We start from the raw sequence: 25027 nt of genomic DNA on the forward strand, positions 1-25027 counted from the left end.
AAAGAACACTACCGTTTGAAAAAAAAACGACAGATTCTTTGTGTAATGCGACACAAAGAATCTGCTGGTAAAAGCACGGCCACGATGGTGGATGTTAATGATATGAGGACGGTTAAGGTATATGATCGACTGTGATGGAAATACCTCTCAAATTGGTTATGTGGAAATGATAATACATCTAGTCAGGACTCCATATCATCTCCCGACGTAAACTGTGAAGTAACACAGCTTTTTCATCAACGGGATCGTCGACAAAAGGACATGCAATGTTTGAGAAAAAAACTTTTATAATCTGCCTAACATAAACCAATACATTTTTTTTATTAATACAGATAACAAAAAGTGCTAAAATGCACCTGATACAGTCTGAATGAATGAATGAGGAAATGAAAGTGGCAAGAGCGCCGTGTCAGAGGGAGGAGACTGAGAGAAACTCAAGGTTTCTTGAAGAGAACCTGCTCCCGACCAGGTTAGGTTCACAGGTTCAGTTACCATAGTAACTGCGCCTGAGGTTAAGTTACCTCTTCTGAAACGGGGCTGGAGTTACCCCTCTCTCTCAGGTTCAATTAACCTCCCTTTCTGAAACAGAAAACCCAGAGTTTCCCTCATCTCAGGGTTAACAAACTCAGAGTTTTCACTAAACCTGCTCTCTGAAACGGACCCCTAATCTGCTAATCATCTGATCTGCTGTGTATAAGACACTATAAGTCCCTAAAAAAAAGACGGTCAATCAGGTCAAGATAGCTCCTCTCAGCATTTGCGCCCTACTGCTTGTGCATTTGTGGATTCTTGTTCCAAGGCTCGTACACAACGGGATCTGGCAGTGGATGCGATTTAATTTATTTATTAATTTATGTGTTGATAAAAAAAAAAAAAAACATCAGGAAAGACATGATTTCAGCATGCATTAAGACCAAGCTGTGGAAGCCAGTTAAAGTTCGAGCTCTGTTTAATGTCATGCTGGCAGCAAGAAATTATTTCCTTAACCTACAGAAAAATGTCTGGCATTTGCAAAACATGACAAACAGTGAATGTTACATACAGTATTAACACATAAAGTCAGTGGAGGGTGCAACCCATTCCTGAAAAGCCTGTGTAAAGTAGAGCAGGAAAATGCTGTTAAAACTCGTTAACTATCAGGCTCATATATCTTTAAAAATGTGACACTGATGGGTGTCTGGGAGGATAGATAAGGAGCAGGAATTAGGGAGAAGATTCCTTTCCCAGGGGGGTGTACACACACACACACACACACACACACACACACACACACACACACACACACACACACACACACACACACACACACACACACACACACACACACACACACACACACACACACACACACACACTCTCTCTCTCTCTTAATGCCCTCTACCAGTATTGATTACCCAGCAGTCTGACTGATTGAGAGCTAGATATAAAAAAGCAGACATCAATAAAATACTCTGGAAAACCTGCAGAGACTTTTAAAGACACTGCCCTTTCCCACCCACTCACACAAACAGATGCCATGTGATTCAATTGTTCCAGAAGTCCACTGAGCTACAACAGGGACAGCTTGGGATGCCAGGAAGTAGTCCGTACCAAATCACAACTTGATTCAAGGTCGTTTCTCCTCGAAGCTGGTAGCAAATACATTTACACGTCAGAAGTTCCAAAGCGAGCAGATAGAAAATAAATTAAACCATTTGGAAAAAACAACCCCACCACCTGCTTGGTTATGATTGGCCTGTTCAGAACTCAATTACAGATTGTGCTCGTTTTCCATACCATAGCTGCTCCCATCCCCATCCATCATCTAACGCTGTCTTACTGGGATGTCGGAGGCTGGAGTTTGTGTGTATTGCTTGTGTACTTGTGGATGCTGTGAGGATGCAGTGCTGGAGTGTGATTAATCAGTTCCGGAGGCTCATTACTACCTGTTGAGCGTGTGTGGCCACTTAAAAATGACAAAAAGGCTGGTTTTAAACAGCAGACAGGCTTAGCTGTTGGTGATGGTGGCAGATGGATGAATCACCAGATAAATTGCAGGAGGCAACATATCAGGCATCTTTGAAACATCAGTCCTTTGATGAAGCATTCCTGCTGCCATCACTTCTCTGGGATCATCCGAGGGTAACAGATGCATGTCACTACAAATGCTCTCTGTACACCGACTGTGGCTTTAATGCTTCTTTGGATGTCTTTTGTAATATTTGCTCTTTAGCGGTTTAAGCTTACACTACTCTTGCACTCATCCTTTCCCCATCCTGAATAAGAGCATTAGTTTAATAGGGGTGGTGGGGGGGGGATCGATACAGCATAGTATCGTGATATTTTTTGTGACAATACTGTATCAATACACGGACACCAAGTATCAATCTTTTATTACATACATTGCACATGCAAATGTAACTTCTGGTACTAGAATAATTAAATCAAATTGCTTTTTCAGTCAAATAAAGTGAGATGAACAAACAGTGAAATCTGTCTTTTTAGATAAAACATGAGTTTTCCTTTGGGGACATAATTTGTAGTTGGAAAAAAGGTGATAATGTTTATTTTAGGGAGCGCCTGGGTAGCTCACCTTGTAGAGTGCGCACCCATATACAAAGTTTTAGTCCTCAACGCCGCGGGTTCGACTCCAACCTGCGGCCCTTTGCTGCATGTCATTCCCCCCCTCTCTCCCCTTTCATGTCTTCAGCTGTCCTATAAATAAAGGCCTAAAATGCACAAAAGATAATCTTAAAAAAAAAAAAAAATAAGAATATTTTGTAGAGACAGACTATCTTGATCATTTTCCACTTCTTTTCTGGATGGCGCAGTACTGAGCAGTATTGGAACTTGTGTGGATTGGCGCACTTTCAAAATGGAATAATTGCAGTCTCATTTCATAAAATATCTAGGAATTTGAAATCCTCCGTCTGACAGAGCCAATACTGGCATTATAATTCAAACTTTAAAACAGTTGAATGTCACTGACATTTTTCTCCCTTTTTGTGCCCTTGGCACCTTCAGAGATTGGCAAATTCAAATGGAAACTGAACAGATTTCAAAACTCAGGAATGCTAAAATGTCATGCCAGTAAACACTAAACAGTAAACGGGGAATAAAAGCTATTCCCTGACTTGGTGTAAAAATCTGTCCTGGGTATTACTTATAAAACAGGTACACAGGTGATGATGTAACCATCAGAGCTTTGGGAACACTGAGTGATGAGATCAGGTGACAATGTTTAATTTGAAAGCTTAAGGGATCTACTATCAGGAGAAAATGGCATTTCACAATGGAGGGAAATTGCTTTTTTTGGGGGGGTGGGGGCTCAAAGGATGCAAGATATGGAGTTATCCTCCAATATGAGAATACATGCTTGGCTCGATCAACCAAGCCTACCGTCACAAAGCCACCTGAAATAGATTCCCACTGGAACTAGAGAAACAATACTTTGTGACTCAAAATTTCTTTTTAAACACATGAAGCATTACAAAGGGATCATGGGATAGATGGATGGACAGACGGACAGATGGACGGATGGGTGGATGGATGGGCTGATGGCCAGACGGATCATTTTCTTTCGCTCCGATTTTTAAAGATCAGATGAAACTTTTCCTGATGGAGGCCTTGGATGGGTTTCACCTGAATTCTGCTGTGCGCTGGCCTTTACCTGGGGTGTTATGCTCTGAATTTGTATTCACTGCTCTGTTTAGTCACATTTGTCTCTTCTTTAATCTTTTCCGTTCAGCATTTCATTGCTCCTTGTGCTGCTCTTCCCTCATCTGGGTTCCGTGTGCACAAATCAAAGGTAAATATCCAATAAGCACCATCACTCCAGAACACGCAGTCCTGCTGAGCAACAAGAAGGACAGAAAAAAAAGAAGGAAAGGGAGAGAAAGAATGAGCAGATAAATGTTTGCAGTGAGATTACCATGCAACATAAACCCATAAACCCTGCAAAGAATCAGAGGGATGGAGGGGACAGAGGAAAAGATGGGGATTCGGGGACAGAGGGAATTCAACAAGAGAAGGACATGGAGGGGGGGAAGAGGAGAAAGAAGAGATGCAAATATGGATGATGGCTAACAGCAGAATGTGAGCAGAAACAAACAAAGACAGAATAAGAGGGAGACAAAGCCAAGATCAGGAGGGAGCAGAGAGAATGTCAGAAGGCAGAAATACTGAAATACAGAGAGATAAAGAGGAAAAAACAAATGTAAGCCCCTGGGGATTAACTCTCTCATTTCTCTATGGGGAAGAATAGAAAAAAAAAAAAGGATTTCCACCTCCTATCCTCTCAGCCTCCCTTTGCCATCTCTCTCTCTCTCTGTCTCATATTCTAATATCTTTAGTCTATTCATCACGTTGGAACAGACTCGCTGACACACATGGCTAACCTAGCTGGACACAAATCCCTTTCTGTTGGTCTCTTTCTTCCTCTCGTTCCCATGCTGCTGCGCAATTTCAGTTGATCTCTTCATTTCTCCGTCACCATGATCCATTATTTGTTCGTTCATAATTTCACTTGTTTGCTGTGGACTGAAAAGGCAGCATACATTATTGTTTACCTGCCTCTCTCTTCTCTATCTGCGGCGGTTTGGCAGCTGCGCAGCGGTTGCACAGGGGGCCAATAACACACAACAGCGCTCGTCATTGTTGTGGTCGGTTTAACGAGCTTCGCTAATAAGATGAACGGCCTTCCCGCTGATCAGTTAATGGCGCATTCACTGGTCCTCTGCGGCGGAGCGATTCACAGTTTTCACAGTTTACGCATGAAAAACGGAAGGACGATTTAATTACTAATGTCGTGTCATTTAAAAAGTCGGCCAGGGTGGTTTTACAGCAGGAATGTTCCAGTAAAGCAACGCGTACACATTCAACAGACGATTAGCCTAAGGGTTTCCATCAGAACCACCTCATGCACACATTTGTTTTTGATTATTTGAAAGAAATAAAAAAGCATTTTTATTGACTGATTGATTGCATTCGATCTTTATCCTCAGACCTCCTACTGTAAAAGTTAGAAGGTGCTCACTCTGGAGGTCGTCAACTCAGAAAAAAATAAATAAAACAAACTAGTTACAGTTATGCAACTAAAGTTATTAATATTGAAAGTCATTAGTAAAGACACTTGATGTGGGTCCGAGGATGGACAGAGGTTTTTCTCCTCATATTTCCTCTACCACTTGGACCTAAAGTGGACCCTTTAGTACCTAGTTTCAAAGAAACACAACAACAAAATGGTTCAGATGACCATATGTGTGCTTCTTGTGCATTTCATTAGTTCATGTAAGTTTTTACAAATTTGCAGCATCAGTGGTTCAGCTTAGTTTGGACCATCTTGTCAAGAAACATTACGTGTGTGGGTATCACATGGTGGTTGCTTACACACTGCTGTTGAAATGGGATAGAAAAGAAACAGTTCCACAGCTGTAGTGTGAAACAGGTTTTAAAAGGGAATCTCAAGCCACTGCAGCAGCGTCTCAAGTTACTCTACTCCCTTTTCCCCTCATCTTCCCTTCACTCCAGTTCTCCAAAAGGAGCTTCTCTACTTTCCCTTTCCTCCTCTTCTCTTCTTCCTATCCATTTTCTCATTCTACCTTTTGATTTGTGGTCAGTCTATTCTTCATTCCTACTCTAAACTCTAAACCTAAGTTATTACTTACTATATTCCTGCATATGGCATCTTTCTTTGACAGGCACCACACTGCCAAAGCTGATATTTTGGACATTTTCAAGTCTTGAATATAAAGTCATCTATCCCTATAATTCAAATGTTTTTCTCCGACAACAATCTACACAACCACCCGGACACAAGGAAACACAAATCAGCCCATGGAAAAGAATCTCTATTCTCACCATGTAGTACATGTAGCCTGTATAACCCTATTTTTTAAGAGGTAAACTAAGATCCGGCCACAGTGTATTCATGGAAACCTCACAGACTTTATTGCAGAAGTATAAATCTTTCTTTACGTTTGCTTCCTACCACTTTTTTCTTTTTTTCTTTTTGTGGTTATGTGGAGTCTCTTTTTTTTTTTCTTCTTCTACCTTTCTTCATTTCTCTGTGGTCGCCTGTCCCTGCTCCCCGGGCCTTTAAGAATCTCAAGTATTTTATTTTTCCTTTAGCCTCAAATCAATTCCAGACGCCACCATTTCCTGCCCCCCCACCTCTCTCTTTCTAACCCTCCCTTAGGGGCTATAGACCAAAACACACACACACACACACACACACAAATGGAGTGAGAAGGACAGAGTGAGCGCCATAGAGAGTCTCAGGTTTTCTTTTCCATAGCATAAATTCCTTTAACTTTCCTCCCTTCCCCATTTCAATTTATAGGAATTGTGTGCATTTGTGTGTTCTTCTTATTTTTATGATTGAGCAGCATCTTTTCCCAAAAACGATTCCCCCTTTACTCCCCGTGTTTGTCTTGGCACCCCTGTCGTACTCATCTGTCCTTTTATCTAAGTCTCACTCAGATTAAAAAGGTGACATTGTCCTGAATCTCTTGTGATGGTGTGTGTGTGTGTGTGTGTGTGTGTGTGTGTGTGCGTGTACGTGCGCAGAACTCCTCAATGAGTTCTTTGTGAATCACTTCATTTATTAACCCTGTGTCGATGTGTACACAAATAATGAAGACTGGATCATTGATTCAGAATTTTTTTTTTTTGAAGACCCTGCAAGAAAAAGTCTGGCAGCTTCCGTGGGTCATAAGTCATGAGAGATAATAAGCAAAATAAGAAAAACAAATATGGAAACACCTGCGATGTTCTGCAGCACCCTGTGATTAAGCGCATTCATTTTCCATTCCTAAGTATATTCTAAACGTCTTCCGCAGTAATTACAGTGTCAGTCTAACGCTGTAATGCAAAGCTATAATTGCTTAGATGGATTCTACTGGACTGTGAAGCGAAGAAGGAAAAAGATGGGATTGCAGGAGAAAGAAGAACAGATAATAAAAAAACAGAAAGAGAAGGACAGAGGGATAATTAAAGTGCTGGTTAATTAAGGACGCCCTTCCACACCACATTATAGGCTTTCCGTTTAAGTCAATTCTAACATCGTCTTGAGTACAACGTGTTTTTTTTAATTTTTTTTATTTCCACGTTTAATTCTAGTGTTGGGCATTTTGGAGATTGCTCGTCATAATAACCTGCGAAGTGAAGTTCATCTTTCCAATTATCGGGAGTAAAAGGCTAAACAGTCCCAAAGTTAAAGTCAAGGAAGAGGGCATTCCCAGCAAACAAATAGCCAATAAACAGCGGTCAGCAGGCTAATTGAAGCTACGTTGTTTCTGCCTCAAGCTTAACTGCATCTCATCAGCCTGCCTGTTGGGTTACTGTCTACTGTATTTCAGCCACTCATTTGGAGGAACACAAAGAGCTGATTGGTTCCGTCATCAACTTGTTTTCAGCTCAGAAGATTTCTTTCCGAATATAAAAAGGACATATCAGGAACAACCGAGTGACGCACCCTGCTGAAACGCCCTTATTACCGGCATCGTTTGTTTTCATTGTGTTTCGCTGCATTGAAAACACATTTTTCTACACCAAATTCTTTGTCTAACCTTTTTATTTACAAGGAGGAGTAATAGTTTTGTGAATGCTACAATGGAGAAGACGTTTACTTTTTGTACAAATTGCCGAAAACATTCCTTTTAATATTTAAATTCTGTGAAAAAGTGTCGGACATGACGAATGGTATTTGAAATACTTTAACCATGCAAAGACAATAACTCTCCATGTGGGAAATACTGGTTTTGTGTTGCAAACAGTCTGTCCTTTACAGAAATGCATGATGTGAAATTATGAAGCAGCTGTCTTTATAGAGCTGAATCATGGTCATACCGATTTTAAACAAATTATTAAAAAGGCACAAAACGTGCTTGCTCAAATGATTTTAAAACACCATCTCTGTCTCATTAGCAGAAAGAAGTGTTCTGATTGCACATATTTCACCACAAATTGCATATCATTTCCATACAAATGAGTGGGATTCTCAGTAATTTGAGGATGCTAATCAAAATGAGCAAAACAAAAAGATGTTCTCAAAATACACATGTAAACAGGGTTTCTTTTTATGATATAAAGTACTTTAAAACATAATGATTGTGCAAATTGGACTTCCCAAACACAACAATGGCAGAGTTAATTAGGTGCTAGTTATCTGAATGCAACAAATGGAAGTTTGTATGTGCTGTCAGCACAGTGTTTGTCGTCTTCATTATCAGCTTTGTTCATTCAGCATTCTTCAAATTAACATCACGTGCCACGAACGCTTTTGTTGTGCCAATAGCAATGTTGGAGAAGTCACTCTTTACTGATTTCTTTCACCAAGTTGTGACAATGGTGTTGCTGCAATTACAAGTATACCTGTCTATATCACCGCTGGATGTGACTGACATCCAACGCAGAACTGTCACCGAGAGCCATAAATCAAGAAGTGAACACTTTGGATGTCACACATTCTATAGATGACAAATATCTCTTCCTGTAGCTTAAAGCGCCCATATTATGCTCATTTTCAGGTTCATAACTGTATTTTAAGGTTGTACCAGAATAGGTTTACATGGTTTAATTTTCAAAAAACACCATATTTTTGTTGTACTGCACAGCTCTCTCTCACTGCTGCAGATCCTCTTTTCACCTGGTTTCTGTTTTAGCTACAGAGTGAGACCTCTTTTCATCTTCTTCTGTACTATCTTTGATTGCACTCGCACATGCGCAGTAGCTCAGATGTAGATCATGTCAGCTAGCTAACTCTAGAGACAGTAAAAGAAAGCCTGTTTCTCCAACTTTGGTCAGTTACAAGGCAGGATTAGCTGGGAGACTTCTAAATGAGGGTGCACATGTAAGTAGTTCTTTTGTAGATTATGGTGAACTTGTGTGTGTTGTAGCAGTGCTTTGCTATTGAGAACGACGTAGCATGCTAGCGTTAGCCGGCTAACGCTAACGCTACGAGCTAACGGTTGTGGTTAGCCAGCTCATTTCGGACTGTGATGTCACAGTCCGAGCCGATTTTGAACAGCTCACTAGGAGACTGAAGGCAGGACACATTCAGAAACCGTATCTCACTCAAAACAGCATGGATGGATTTTTTTCAAAGTTTGTATGTGTGTGGAAGCACCAGAGACACAAAAGAACACCCCAAATCCCAGAAAAAGTGTTTTTTTCATAATATGGGCACTTTAAACTGGTTCTTTGGGCAGCAGTTTGTATTTGGCCCGTTTCCTAAAACCATTGACCTGTTACCCAACTGCTCTCCAAGGCCTGCAACGTTATTTATTGTACCAAATAGTGTTTACTCCTTCCAAGCTAAGTGAGTCCATATTCACTCGCGATGATTCTGCCGCTTCCACACAAGGGCGTGAGTCAGTTGATGCTTTTGTGCCTCCCAAGAGGAAACCGATCTGCTTCGCTGAGGAAAATGACCCTCTTCAGACTGTTCCCTCCATCAAAAATCTATAAAAGCTCTGTGACACAAAGTGCATTACAACAGGTGACATGATTTGGTAGAGACTAATGCTAGTCCACATGTACTGCTGGTGTATGCCTTCATCCACCGTGTTTTTCCACTGCGCCACACACCTCTGACCATGGTGTTATCAAAGTCAGTGATCATGGAGGGTGCAGTCGTGCCATGTGTTTTCGACTGGGCTTGATGATTTAGGAAACAAAAAGTACACAAGATCAACACAAAAAAAATATTTTTGTCATATTCAAATATCTGACAAAATAGAAACACTGCGAAAGTGTAATAAATGGCATAATCAGAAACTGCAAAATTATTACATTACATAATAATTACCCTTGGTATTTAGATTTACATTTTCTTGACATTAACACAGCACAAGAACATTGAGGAGTACTTCATTCCCTTTCATGTAACAATATACTAAGTGGGGTTGATTAGAGATAATAGTACATGAGTGAGTGTGAGTGTGAGAGAGAGTGAGAAAACAGCAGACGTGGGGTCTTGTGGATGGTAATAGCACTTGGTTTTCACAAATGGCTGAACAGAAATCAGCAACTTCTACACACGTTAACACATTCATAACACGCAGACCGCATGCATACAAGGACACACGTAACAGCAAAGTTAGTCTGCTGTGTGTGTGTGGTGAAGCAATTACACAGAAATCGCTGCAAAACTTTCTCAGCATTCGTGAAAATTGGTATTAATGAGAGGCTAGCAACTCTCTCTCACACACACACACACACACACACACACACACACACACAGGCCTATTAGTTCCTCTAATTGAAAGGCAATTAAGCCTCAGGTTTCGCGGTGTGAGCTAAACGCTGGGTGTCGGTTTTCAGCACCGCTCTGTTTTTAAGCTTTTAACAGACCACAAAGAGCTGGCCACCGAAACAAAATACCCAAAGTGAACTTTAATACACCGACTCCCTGTCTATATCTGTCTGTCTGTCTGTGTGTCTTCTACTGTTCTGTGTCCCTCAATGTCTTCTCAGTCTCTCACTCAGTCTCTCAGTCCTTTGTTTTCATACAATCATTTTTCACAAAATAATATAAATGATAACTAACCTAATGATAACTACTTAACCAGCCTTTTTTCTTATTTAGTATGAATCTCGTCCAACCCCCCTAACTTTCAACAATCTAATGCATTTGCATTTCAACCTAGCAGATGACAACCATTACAATTGGATGGTCAAATCTTTGCAATATCTCAAACTTTTTTTTGTTAAATTCACCTGACAGTTGTTGGACAGAAACATGACTCTTAAGAGAATGACAACCAATAGAAATAAAGTCAATCTCTCTCCTTCCTCTGCTCTCTGTTTGATTCATTTCATCCATCCCTCATATTCTTAAAAAAAGAAAACTGTGCAGTCTGCAGCTTTGAATGGACAGCAGAGTAGCTCTGCGATTTGTTTTGACGAGTAGGAGTGTATTTCTACAGTAACTCATTTTAAACCTCACAGTCTATGTCGTCGACGATTTTATTCAGGGGATTGCTCTGGTGCCGCCGGTGGTACTTCATTTTCATCCGGATGTCCTTCACCTTCCTCTTTCTTTGTGTTGGCATTCTAAACTCCGGTGGATGTTTTTTTTTTTTTTGTGATCAACTTTTTATTAGCCCCTTCAGACATACAAAACAAATTCCACAATGTGCAACAGGTAATATCAGATGGTGCGCAGAACAGAGAAACACAAACTGAACAAGAACAAAAACCCTCTCCCACCCTCCCACCCTCTGCGGTCTCGAAGAAAACAAAACAAACAAACACTCCGATGGATTTATGAGAACTATCAATCTGAGTTTTCTGTTGCACGACTAAAACAACTTTTGAACAAGCACATGTTCCCCCAGAACAAGTTCCTTCCCGAGGCTATTTTGCAGCGGCATCGTCATTGCGTCAGGCGCTTGGCGCCGCCCGAGATGATTGTGATTGGTTTAAAGAAATGCCAATAAACCAGAGCACGTTTTTCTCCCATCCCGGAATGACTGTGTGGACTAGCCAGACCCTCCTCCGCAGCGCTGTGGAAGAAGGTCTGGCGCTGTGGAGGAAGGTCTGGCAATGCAAGACTAAACCTCACATGACCCCCTTTTCTCATCCCAGCAGCAACATGGGGGGAAAAGTATACCACATCTGGTTCAAATAGTGTTATAGGGTTATAGAAGGGTCTAGTGGCTGGAGGAGCGCCCGTGTGACTGAAGGGTTACAGGTTTGGACCTGGCAATAGCTAATCCTTGTGGTGTGTTTGTGGTGTCCTTCAGTGCATCTCCTCAGGCAAGATCTCAAACCCATACTGGGCTGTTCATTGTAAACAGCTCTAGCTACGTACACTTTTAGATCAGGACAGAAATGACCTTATACCATCCTGAGGCCATGAAGACAAAGCAGGGTAATGTTACAATGTTCATACCTATCACACAAAAATGGAAATGTTCAGTTAAATTTTATTGATATAGTTACAAACAACCATAGTTGACCAAAGTGCTTAACAAGTAGTGATGCACCGAAATGAAAATTCTTGGCCGAAACCGAAAACCGAAAAAAGAGGAAACCAAGACCGAAAACCGAAACCGAAACACCGAAAGAAATTAAGCCAATTATTAGTACCATTGCATTTATGGCTATGACTGTGTACTAACTTTACTAAAATCAAGGCATTGCAATTGTATAAATTAATATTAAAGTTTAATTAAAAAAATATCTAGCAGAAATATGGCTACAATCTGATAGTCACATACAGTATACAGTAGCCTAAGAACAGAATAGCTTACCTATTGTTATTATTATTATTATTAATTGAGGCACTTTCTTGCAGGATTTCACTGAACATATCAGACAACGAGGGTGCATGCCCCTCATCTGGTGCAGCGAGACAAGTCTTTTTTTCTGCGCTCTGATCTCCTGGCGCTGGCCGCGTCCGTCTCCGTCTCCACGCGGGTTCTCCGCATCCATCGCGGCCTGGATCATTTCTCGTGCGCCCTGCTTTATTTCCGCATCCAAGTAATGGTCTTCATAACGTGGATCAAGTACAGTCGCGATGAAGTGCAGAGGATCCGAACAGATCTCACTGAAACGTGTGCTGACAGACTCTAAGAGTACTTTTCATTGTTTTCACTCCGTGGTCCGTCTCAACCTCTTTGCTTAGGAGACGCTTTGCAGGTGGATCGGGTACTGACACACGTGCAGGTCGCGTTTTCTGTTTGCGTCATCACAACATTTTCGGCCGTATTGTTTCGGTGATAAAGGTATTTCCGCCGAAAACCGAAAATGCCCTTTTGGGCCATTTTCGGCCGAAAATGTTCGGTGGCCGAATATTCGGTGCATCCCTATTAACAAGCTCCAAAAATCAAAGATAATATACACAGACAATACACAATATACAATACAAAATAACTAACCGTAGAAAAAAGGTCAAGATATCAAAGCTCAACTTGTATTGAAAGCCAACGCATAGTAATAGTAATGGTCCGAGCTGTGTGAGTTTATTACCTTTGCTGTTTTTTTAAACTATTTTAAAACTTAAAACTTGTTCCTACATCGCCGTTTGAATTCAGTGCCTCGAGTAAATTCATCTCCAAAATGAGGCAGTGGACCAGAAATTCTCTGTTGTACTGCCATCTTTGTTCATGTCAGAGCAGGCTCGCCACCACGCCGAATGACACCAATGTGGCAGGAACAAACGATGATACAGCGACTGTGAGAACACAGAGGGGACAAATGTCGCCTTCAGGCTGTGCTGTTGGAACAAACAACACATTCTACATCCATTTCCTGTTCATGTCAACTGCTTACCTAATTCAGACATAATCCTTTAGTTTCGTGGCTTGGGGAGAGTTGCTGTTCACTGTGGTCAATTCAGAACAGAAAAGAAAAAAAAGAAAAAAACATGCCAAATGTGAGTCAGTATTTGAACTGTGTGAAGACAGAGAATCACAAGCGGCAGCCATGTGTTAAAACTCTGATCCTAAATGGTCACTTTCCCAGTTATTACAACAGTCAACATCCATTATCTTAACACAGTTAGTTGTGAAAATCTGCCTTTCAGATAGCCTAGAAATCTAGACGCACCCTAGCGGCAGCAAATTTAATTTGCAGCCGGTGGGGGGGGGGGCCTAGCAACTCTCCGTTGGCCTGCAAGCTGGAAAAACCAAACTCTAGTCTGGCCGGGCCAATCCCGTCGTGTATAGAGTCGGTGGGCGGGCTTATGGCTGCTGCTGCTGCTGCTGGGAACAGCGGTCTTCTGGAAGACTTGGAGTTAAGCTTTTCTTTGAGAAAAGAACAAAGAAGGGCTCTGAAATCATTCTTAAAAAAGGAAGATGTGTTCGGAGTTTTGCCGACCTGATACGGCAGAAGTTTAATCTATCAACTAGTTCCGCTACCTTCTTCGTTGCTCTGGTTGGTTGTAGCGCTATCCTATTACGTGCAGAGAGAATCTGAAAGACAACCGTTTATCCCGCCCCTCGGATTGAGCCCTGCCAATGGGGAGTTCCCAGACCCAACATCTTGATGTGGGTCTGGCTTGTCAGGCTAGCTTTCAGACATACCAGCTTTATGAATAAAAATCCCTCGGAACAACTAACTGATTAAATAATACAATGGCTCTGTTGATGAATGCAGAGATGATTTGGGGATCATCAGACTAGGGCTGAAACAATTCCTTGAATAATTAGATTACAAAAAATCCTCGATGCAAAATGACTGCCTCGAAGCTTCGTTAAATCAATGTTACCAACGTTGTATCGCTGACGGACGGTGTTTCCGCACGGAGCATTATTACTGTCGCACAGACGCAGCTCAGTCTGCTGCTGGCGACACATGCTAGAGCGTAAATAGCGAGGGGCTAAGAGAAGAGACAGGCTGGAGAAAACGACAGAAAGTGTCCAAAGTTTGGAATCAGTTCAAACGTAATTAAAACTAAAACTCTGTACAGTGTGTCTACTGCAAAATCAAACTAGCATACCACGATAATAGCACGACGTCTAACTTAATCATCCATTCCACGAAGAGGACCGACTAAAGTAAATCACAGAGTCGTATGGACGATGAAACTACACCAAACACAACAACTACCAAAAACAAAGACAAGAAAATACGTAGTGGTGACCACGATCTGATGAGCAGACGCGTTGACTATCCCTTCGGAAAAACAGCTGATTGTTGCGCCTCTCTCTCTCTCTCTCTATCTCTCTCTCTCTCTCTCTCTCTCTGGAGAAACAGCTGATCAACGATCTAATAGCATAAGTGTAACAGAGCTGTGTGACATTATAATCAAATATATAAATGAAAATAGGTTGAGTATAACTAATACTTACATATAGGCCTACTGTATATACAGATCAGTCTCAGGTTGAAACTTGTAGTTCTGAAAGTTAAGTTGCACAACTTAATGTAATGTTTGTGTATGTTTAATGTATGCCTTAGTTTGAGGTTGATATCATTTGAAAAAAAAAAATCTTTAAAAACGTGTATAAATAAATGTAATATGGCACTTAAATGCACTTAATGTTTATTTTTTTGAGAGATGATATTGTAAGCAATGTAGGCAATACAAATGTTGCTTTTTCCGAAAATATTGCTTTTTTCCCTAGTTTGGGTTGTTTAAAAACGCAAAAAAAATTATCAGATTAATCGATCGATAAAGTGCTAGATTAATCGATTACAAAAAGAATCGATAGCTGCAGCCCTACTTCAGACCATGTTTGAAAGGCTTTGTCCAATGTGAAAAGGAAAGCGGCTGCACAAAGAAATTTCACAACAAATACAGCCGTTCCTTTCTCCTTTAATTCTCCATATGTATGTATCATTCCTTTTGTACACATTGTGCAGACAAGGTACAGTCTGACCATTGTTTGCCTACAGATCCCTGACAGGCAATATGTTGGGACAGGGTGGACGCACACAAGACGCACACAGTCAGCTACCTACACACTCACACAGAGTGTGCCCAGGTAGACAGGGATATATATCACATCCGTAAAGAATGAATCATCTTTATTACCAATGACCCCTACTACAGAGAGAAGGAGAGGATAAAGAAAGTTGGAGCTGAGAGGGAAGAAAAGCATACGGACAGGTTTTCTCTGTATAGTTTTCAGGCATGTGTTTGGAGGTTTGGCTTACCAGAGAGAAATGAGAGTGGAGCACATGAGAGTCGAAAACGGTCAAATTATACAGCGGTTTACAAATTGTGCTAGTCTAAGCTGCTAGTCTATAGGCCTGAATCGCGCCACTGGAATTGGAACATACCAACACAACAGTACAATACAGGGGTGGCTCAGGTGAGTAAACAATAAAGGCTTTAAAATAGCCAAAATTCATATAGCTATAAAGCTTAAAAATGTACAGAATATCATTCATATGGTTCAAGCTAACATTTGACAAAGCCACAAGATATATTGACGGCTAATAAATTAATTACCCAAACTCCTATTTCCTATTGCCCCGGAAGTCATAGTGTCATTTAAACCCGACAATCACGGCAAACGTTCCTTTAAACACACAAACACGAGACGCCGGTAAGACACAAAGATGTTACACTATGCTACCTTTTAAGCTCAATAAACAGATACGTAATTAAAGACATGTGTGTTGCGTGGTTATTATAACCGGTCATGTTTGTGAAGTAAATGGGATGGTTTTAAACAATAAGAGAACTATGTATTGATGGATGTAGCTATAGCATATAAATCACTGCAGTATTAGATGTTAAATATGTGCACAAGAAAGCTACGGGATTATTGTGGGGGATTTGATGAATGGCTAGGCTAACAGATGATTTGAAAACAGTGTGATAATTAACAGAACATATTGACACGCTAGACAAACATATACAGGCAACCTTTGCGCTCAGCCTTTGAGAAATGAAATAGGTAGCGCATCGCTACCGTGACGGTAGCTATTCGCCCCGTCAGTCTGCATTGTGAATTGTTAATATATTGTTAACATTGTATAACAATTAATCTGTATAGTGGAGAGTTTTAGTGTATCAATCACACATACGGCACACTTTTCATGGTCCGAGACCACACCACTGAGAAAAGTTCCTTGGGTTGCAGGGTCAAACATGTCCTAGTTGAGAGTGCCAATAAAGTAAACAATATTTATGCATCAAACTCCAACATACGTCGAGTAGTATGACCACTTTCCACAACATCTGTACACTTTTCGTAGCTGAAGATGTGTGAAAAGATTTCAGCTCTAGCTGCCGACATTAAAACCACAACCTTTGATCAAACACATCTTGCCTGTGCACATGAAACCTAGAGAAAAGACTGGGATAAAGGCCCTATTAAAGAAAACTAGCGAAGCTGGAGAAATTGGCTCCATTTATTCACAGTTGGTGGAGTATGTGCTACTATGCGCTCTGTTTTTCGGTTCTGGAGATAATCACTGTGATTGCAGCTGGGCGGCTATTACTGCTACTCTGACTGAAGAGGCACAGCATGCAACAGAGCCAGAAAAGGGAGCATGACAAGAAAAGAAATGCTATAACCTCCTCAAACAATCTTTTACTTCAGACCCATACTCTGTTAAACACAGAATGTCTGTTTGCTAACCATTGTGTTCCTAATGGGGTTGGGTGCAAAGAAATGGAATGCAAGAAAAGAATAAGAGGATTATAGGACTGATTCCAATTTTAAACTATGTTGTTATCTGAAAATGACCGATTCTTAAAAAGGACAAAGTCTGTCCTTCCGTCCCCACCTATTAAAATATAGTTGTAACACTCCACTTACGTACCTGAATAATACATAATCAGATGCAGACATTTAAAGACACACTCCCGATTGGACATGTATAGTTTTTCATAACCAAATGCACAAATGTGGTTAGTGAGAATATGTCAGCTGGGGGCATGTCGCGCTTTTTTTTTAATCCTATTGCTCTGACCTTTGTGACAAACACACACACACACACACACACAGTGGGTCTAGGTGGCCTCTAATGTTAGCCAATGAATCACAGTCTAGCTGACTACTTGACTCATGGATTCACAGCATCGCTAAGAGCCCAAGGGAATGGTGCACACACACACACACACACACACACACACACACACACACACACACACACACACACACACACACACACACACACACACACACACACACACACACACACACACACACACACACACACACACACACACACACACACACGTATGCTGTTCACTATTCTAATGTGACTCTTGAGTCATTTATTCAGACAGAGGAAGTGGCCTGGCCAAAAGGCATGTTCGCCCTGGGGAGTCATTATCACTGTGTGTTTCTGGGTTTCTCTCTCTCTCTCTCCCCCCATTACAGATGTCAGAAAAGTAAAGAAAACAACAAAAGACATAGACATTAGACATAGAATCTGCAGGATTCCCAATCCATATATGCAGACCCTAAGGACCCTGTCTTGCGCCCGGCGCAACGCAAAGCCCAACACAAGTGTGACACACACACACACACACACAAAAGATAAAAAAAAATTATTAAGCAGGAAATCCACATCATAATAGCAATGCGCCAAGGTACAAACACGCCTGGCTTTTAAAGGAAATGGAAGATGACACTCTGATTAGTTTATTGTATGTTACGCCCAAACACACCATTTATTAATGAAGACACTAAGTACAACCCCTTTGAACATGCGCCTGGCACACGGACCCTTTTTTCTGCCGTTCAACTAGCAAAAGTGGATTCGTACACGCCCTGAACGCACCTGTGCCAGGCGCTCCACGCCGTGCACTTAGATCGTTAAAATAGGGCCCTATGTGTTTAACGTATATAAAAAGGAACTGAATGGTTAGGATATGTAAGTGGTGGTGTTGATTCCCCATCTTGTGTGAGGAAGTCATTTTCTATCAATTGCTTTATTTTAATTTGGCAGCAGGGTCATTTCATTGTCAAACAAGTCACACATTATCACACTCACAGTCAAAGAGTATTTGTGAGCCGCCACTCTGCTACCAATCTGTTTTATTGTTGTTGTTTTTCATGTGTTTGACTTGACAGCTTTTGAGGCAAATAACAGATGACTGGTAGCAGGGTTTCAGGATAATGGTAAAAGCAATTTATTTTGGACTTGCTTTATTTTTGCTTGTTAATTAAAGCCGACACTTAATTTGACACATAAATGACAGTTTGAGACCATGTTACCAGATTCTGCATAGCAGGTGTCAGCTCGTTGCACAACAAGTGCACACCAGGGTTCCTAATTGTTTTGGTGGTGATGTTTTTAAGACTTGTTTGACATGTTGAAGAAATTCACAAATTGTTTCACCTGCAATTGACAACATCCAAGAATAGATATTCCTGAGATGTTGCTTTTGTTTTCTTGTTGTAAATTGTCTTTTTTTTTTTTTTTTTAGCTTTTTTTTTTTTTTTTTATAACTCTACTTTTTTTTTTTTTTTTTTTACATTTTTTTTTAAAGCACATTAAGCCGTGTTTCTCATTGTGGTTTTAAGTTACTTTTAAGACTACATGGCTTTGAGTAAAATGGACAGAAAAGGCTAAATTAACCTCACATAGTTGCATCTTCTCGTCTTATCGTCTGGTCTTTTCTGCTTTGGCGTTCGTCTCAGATTTCTCTACAATCCTTTAAGGTATTTTGGGTTTAGTCTCACGTATATCGCATCAAGCAGATAAATTGCTGTGGCAAAGACGAAACAGCGTTTAGGGCTTATGCAGACAAATGATAGACAAGAACACACACACACACACACACACACACACACACACACACACACACACACACACACACACACACACACACACACACACACAGAAACACAAACAAATGTGCACATCAATCAGAAGACTCAAGGATAATTAGCCAGATGATGAGCCGGTATGGGATTGACTGTCAACACTTCCTGGTTGGCTGGTCATGTGGTCAACAGGAGCCACAATGAGTCCTGAGGGTATTTTTAACATCTGAGCTATGGAATATTAAACACACATTAGCGTACACAGCCTTTATTCATATGGCAAAGTATAGGTTAAGACAGAAGAAAATCATCAGAATGAAAAGAAAAAGAAGAATCCCGGAGAGTCACACAGCTACAGCTGGAAAAAACTAATTTGTTGCTGTTGTCAAGGGATTTGTGCACGCAATTACTTACTGACAGTGTTTGCTTCTTGCATTTGTTGACTGATTTTGGAATACTGGCAGCATTAGTTCAATTATTTTGAAGTCTACTGTGGCTGTATTTGCATTATTCGGATGCCTGGCTCTTCGGTGAGAGACACTACGGGTCGATGTGGAATATAACGTAGAGGGCGCGCAGGTGTGTCCCAAATCTCCTTTCAACCATGTCAGGTGCCGTAATGGAGGTTCATTGGAGATGCGGCTGTGTGCAAATGATGCATCAGTACTTTAACCACTGGGCTAGGAAATGAGATATCGGACATATAGGTGTCGGTCAGTTCAGTGACGTCATTGCCTTAATGAAGTGTAATTAGCTACACTTGTTTCTAATTTTCTAGTAACCTCTCTCGTCTTTTGTCTGACCTCCTATACCAAGTGTTATCTTGACATGAGTCAACACAGCTAAGGGTGTCACCCTGTTGGCCTAGCTATCATACCATATAAGCATTCCTGTCCTAAGTATATCATTCCTATATTTTTATTCACAGTCTACTATAAGGCCAGAAAAACAAGTGAAAAGTGACAGCATTTGTTCATTGCAAAGGTGGAAGTAGCATGACATTGTTATACTGCTGCATACAGTTCCCATCTCTTACCAACATCTAACATTGGTTTCTTTTTACCAAGACCACACGCTTTCACTCATCTCAACAAAGTAGTGTTAGTCATCTAAACACCCAAACTTAACCATACTCATGAAGGTAGCAGATCTGTAAAAACACGTATGGGCTGGCTTGAAAAGGGACAGACAAGCAGACTGCCACTTGTTGGTACTAAAAGCCAAGATAAGGAACTAAGCATACTGTGTTAGAAGTGCAGCATGAATGCTAGAGGCCCTTTGTCCTCTATTCAGTGGATCATGGATAGGGCTGGGCGATATGGACCAAAAGTCATATCCCGATATATTTTGGCTGAATATCGATATACGATATATATCCCGATATTTTTTTCCGCGAAGTGAGAGCAAATGTTCAGTCAAAGCCCAAATCAAATATGACATGTCACAAGTAGTTTCATAGAAACAGTTGCAAAATCAAATAAATAATAAACCGGTTTCTTCACCTGGTTCATGATTAAATGCTCAGCTGTTCAAATAACAATAAAATGTAAACCTAAATACTGTATAACAGGAGTACCTTTTTTGAAATCAAAGCTCCATAGGCTATTTGTGATTCGTTCCAAAGGTCAATTAAGCTTTAGATATTAATATAATCTACTTTGTTCAAAATGTAATGCCTCATGCCTGTAAGCCTAGGTTATAGTCCCATTCTTCCACTTGATACTGCTTCCACTTAAATAAACTTAAGATGAACTATCGACTACAAAACAAAGAAATTTATTATGATCGGTTCACAGATCTGAGTCCAAACGGAAACTTCACCCTTCTGAACTAAGAGTTTCTGCTTCAAGGTGAAGTTTAAACAGACTGAAATGTCCAGGCTCATTCCTCCACTATTTATTTCTGTATGTATTTATGCGTTACATGTAATTTTAACGGGCACTGAGCTCCAGATCCTGCAGCCGCAGACGGTCGCTGCCCCGCTGTAGCTTCTTTCAGTCCGCCTGCCGCCGGCAAACTTAGTGGAACTTTCCGCCGATATCGACATACGCTCGGTTACGTACTGCGTAAGATCCTACCGATCACCACTCTGTCTTTGGCTGGTCCGATCTGGATCAGCGGGGACCGGCAGCAGCGCAGGCGAAGCTGTGTTTTTGCCCGGGGAAGAGACGCGCTGTGGCCGGCCACGGGGCTCTCCGCCTCCCGCTGCCGCCGGAGCTCAGATTGCTGGTCGAAGGCGGCATATATAATCATAAAACACATTGTCACCTGTTAAATGTTATCCATTGCTGTTTGTTCTTTTCATTTCCTCTATCAAACATAATTAAGCAGTACAAAAGTCCGGCATCTTTAGCGTTGATCTGAATGCTTCGGCCCCCTGTTCCAAGATGGCGGCGGGTTTTGACGTATGTTTAGAACCTCACGGCGACATATCTATGGGAGCAAGGATCACATTTGAACTATATCGATATATGCGATATGGTCTAATTCATCTCATTTAAAAATATATCGATATATTTGTTTATATCGATATATCGCCCAGCCCTAATCATGGAGTAATTTGATTAATTCCTTCAATGTTCCCATCACATTTATTTTTCAACCTGCTCATGAGCCAGGAGTTTTCTTTAAAATTACACTTAAAGGGTAATTTCAGAATTTTTTTTTTTTCAACCTGAACCTTGTTTCCCCATGCATTGGTGTCAAAGTGACTAATGTAAACAAACATCTTTGAAATTGGTCCAGTGTCAGCCGCAAACCGGGCTGCAATGTAATCCTGTAGGGCAAATGTGCACTGACAATTCCGTCAGTGCATTCAAAGTGCTGTTTATGCCACGGATAGGCTCAGATTGTTATTATAAATTATGGAAAACATTATGGAAATGTAAAAAAAAAAAAAAAAATCCCTTTAAAGATAGACCTTAAAGACTAAGGTCCTGTTTACACGATGACGCTCGCAGGTGAAAACGAAAACATATTTTATCGATGCCTTTCATTTGACACAGAAAAAGGCATCTAGGTAGTCTGTTGTTACAGAGTAGGCTACCAAAATTATAGGCTCCTGTTATCTAAAAGAATTTCAATGTAATGGCTCAATATTTAAATGATTTCGACAATGTGGATAAGGTTGTTATAGTTCGATGACAATATGTAGGCTATTCATTTGAGCCAGAGCAGTTGACAACGTTGCGGATGAAGAGAAAGAGAGAGAGAGAGAGCGAGAGGCAGCGGCCAGCGGCCAGAGGAGGGTCTGCTTCAGCCTCCTCTGCCCGCTGCCTCTCGCGAGGCTCAGGGTATTGGTAGTGCTCCCGTGGGTGCTGTGCTGTGGCTTATCACGGTCAACTGTGCCGGTCATCATCAGACAAACATGCAACTCCACCTCCTCGTCTTTCCAGACAAGCTTTTGTTGTTCGCTTCGACATGTTTTGGTTTCGCGCTACTAAGGAGAGAAGTAGAAGGAAGGTTCTACGCAGGGGCCCTGACTTGGTGGTGTTGTGTGGCAGTGCCACCTAGCCGCCTGGCGTGCATACTACATTGAATTTCACACACTTTTGCGTCACCATATGCACGCAGATTTCCCCCCCAAAACTCTTGTCTAAACGCGGAATAAAAAGTGAGAACGCAACGCCACTTTTACGTTTTCTCTTCAGATCGTTTCCGTCTAAACACAGCCTAAATCCTTTTTAACTGGAAACGGCACCAAGATCGCTATCGCTAAACCCACCACACTCCCATCAGTCACTAACACACAAAAACATGGGAAAATAAGGTCCAGGTTGAAAAAAACTGAAACAAACAAAGTTACCCTTTAAGGTATTGTATTGACATTTAGCTACAGTTTCTTGTAATTAACAATCAGTTTCTTGTAATTAACAATCAGTTTCTTGTAATTAACAATCAGTTTCTTGTAATTAACAATCAGTTTCTTGTAATTAACAGTTTCTTGCTTCACAGGTCAGAACTGTTGATGGACTAACTGGATTTTGTACAAATCAAATATCTGCGTCTCCTCTTAACAGATCGAAATGAACCACATGTAAAAGGGTTTGAGGGAGAGTCGTGACAATATCTGCCTCGAATGACTTTCATACATTCCTGCGTTTGCGTTACATTACTTTTGTTGCATTTGAAAGGGCTGTAAATAGAGCGACACTGGTGTTGCACATGAGCTTTACCTCCCACACTGAATCAGGCTGTGTCTAATTGAATTAAAGCTAATGAGTTTACAAAACAGCATTGTCTTGGTAATTAGTATAATGTCCTAATCAACACGACAACTATTTAAGAAGTCAGATCTCCAACTGGAGTCAATGAACATTACCCTGACTCTATAACAGACAGGAATGAATGATCACTACACAATTTATGCTGCTTTTGCTGTCAGTGTTAAATTCAACACTTTTACAAAGATGAATCTGTTTGCATGGGAAACAGATTTGCTCAACTGTTTTGTTTTCGAAGCAGCATTTTCATTCTTTTTTTCCTCTGCTCTCTTCTAGGCTCTGTGACCAGAGGAGAGAGGGAGTTGACCAATTGTGAGAAAAGAAGAACGAGAAGAAAGGCAGTAACGTGGAAGTGGGTGATGAGTAGCCGCACCAACAGGCCCCTTCTCAGCTAATGAACTAGGAAGTTCATCAACAACATTTTGTTAGCAAAAACAGGATATCACCTCAGTGGGAGCGGAGCTCCACTGAGAGCAACCAGAAAGTAGGGGCGGAGTGAAGAGCAACCGCTCAGGTTGGGCAAGATGGCGATACCGACGATGAAGCGGAACGGCCTTGGGCCGCTGAGGGCCTTCCTGGTGCTGGTGGGAGTTTCTGCACTCTGTAGCGTTGCATTAGGAACCCGGAAAGGAAATGCTTCTTTGGATCAAAGGGGCCACAGACACAGACATCCAGGTATGACAAAAGCAACCATGTTTCCTTCTCATTTGGCTTTAACGTGTGTCTCGTACTTGGGAGTTGTTCTACAGCCGGCTGGATCACACTCACAGCCAGAAATGTATTGGTGTTTGTTGTTGTGCTTTTAGGTCACTTGTCGCTGCATAGACACAGACAGAGGGCAGGGAAGGAGGGGCAGGTACTCCACAGGTCCAAACGAGGATGGGTCTGGAATCAGTTCTTTGTCATTGAGGAGTACACTGGGCCTGACCCAGTTCTGGTGGGCAGGGTGAGTATAGTAAAGCATGAGTTCATAAAGCATTCTGAAATCAACTTCTCTTCTCTTGATTCAAACACAATTAATCCCTAAATAACAATTACTGTTTAACTAAAAGCCAAACTGCCCTCCATTTACAATCATGGTGGGGGCATGCAGGGTGAGGGCAAATGACTAACTCCAATAGGGGATAAATGTGCTTTTCCCATTTGTGAAGGGAGAGAGAGACAGAGAGAGAGAGAGAGAGAGAGACAGAGAGAGAGAGAGAGAGAGTGAGAGAGAGAGATAGAAAAAAAACAGAGGTCATGTTCACATTTAAGGTGAGGATGATTGGTGGTACTCCTCCAAAACAACATCACTCAAACCGAGCAGCGGCTTTCATTACAACCAACAAATTATATTTACAATGCATCATATTTCATAGTCTTGGGGTTGTAAAGGAAGAACAAGACTTTAACTGAATGTTAAACATTCTTCAATTTGGGTGGATGACAACGTTTTAAATCCCTTACTTATTAGTTTGCCTGTCTTCCACAGCACATCCACTAGCCTGTCTGGCTCAGTCTTTCCGCTCCTTTAATTTGTAGACTTGAGAAAGACGCCTCATGTCATGGCTGCAATATGGATTGCCGTCATGGCTGCAATATGGATTGCAGTCCTGCCTGTCGACCAGACTAGCTGTCTCACTCTGTAATCACCAGTCTGTCTCT

The 25027-nt window shown here is 41.2% G+C and overlaps 1 protein-coding gene across 4 annotated transcripts in view; it reads left to right on the forward strand.

Moving 5' to 3' along the window:
- cdh11 (cadherin 11, type 2, OB-cadherin (osteoblast)) overlaps positions 1 to 25027 on the forward strand; it is a 96631-nt gene that overhangs the window by 44294 nt on the left and 27310 nt on the right. For all 4 annotated transcript variants that reach the window (XM_039783873.1, XM_039783874.1, XM_039783875.1 and 1 more), the window contains exons 3-4: positions 23660 to 24058; positions 24190 to 24329. In XM_039783873.1, the coding sequence (XP_039639807.1) occupies positions 23908 to 24058; positions 24190 to 24329 (291 nt within the window). In that variant the 5' untranslated portion in view covers positions 23660 to 23907. The remainder of the gene's footprint in view (positions 1 to 23659; positions 24059 to 24189; positions 24330 to 25027) is intronic.

This window comes from Perca fluviatilis, chromosome 19 (assembly GCF_010015445.1).
Source record: "Perca fluviatilis chromosome 19, GENO_Pfluv_1.0, whole genome shotgun sequence".
Taxonomy (NCBI): Eukaryota; Metazoa; Chordata; class Actinopteri; order Perciformes; family Percidae; genus Perca; species Perca fluviatilis.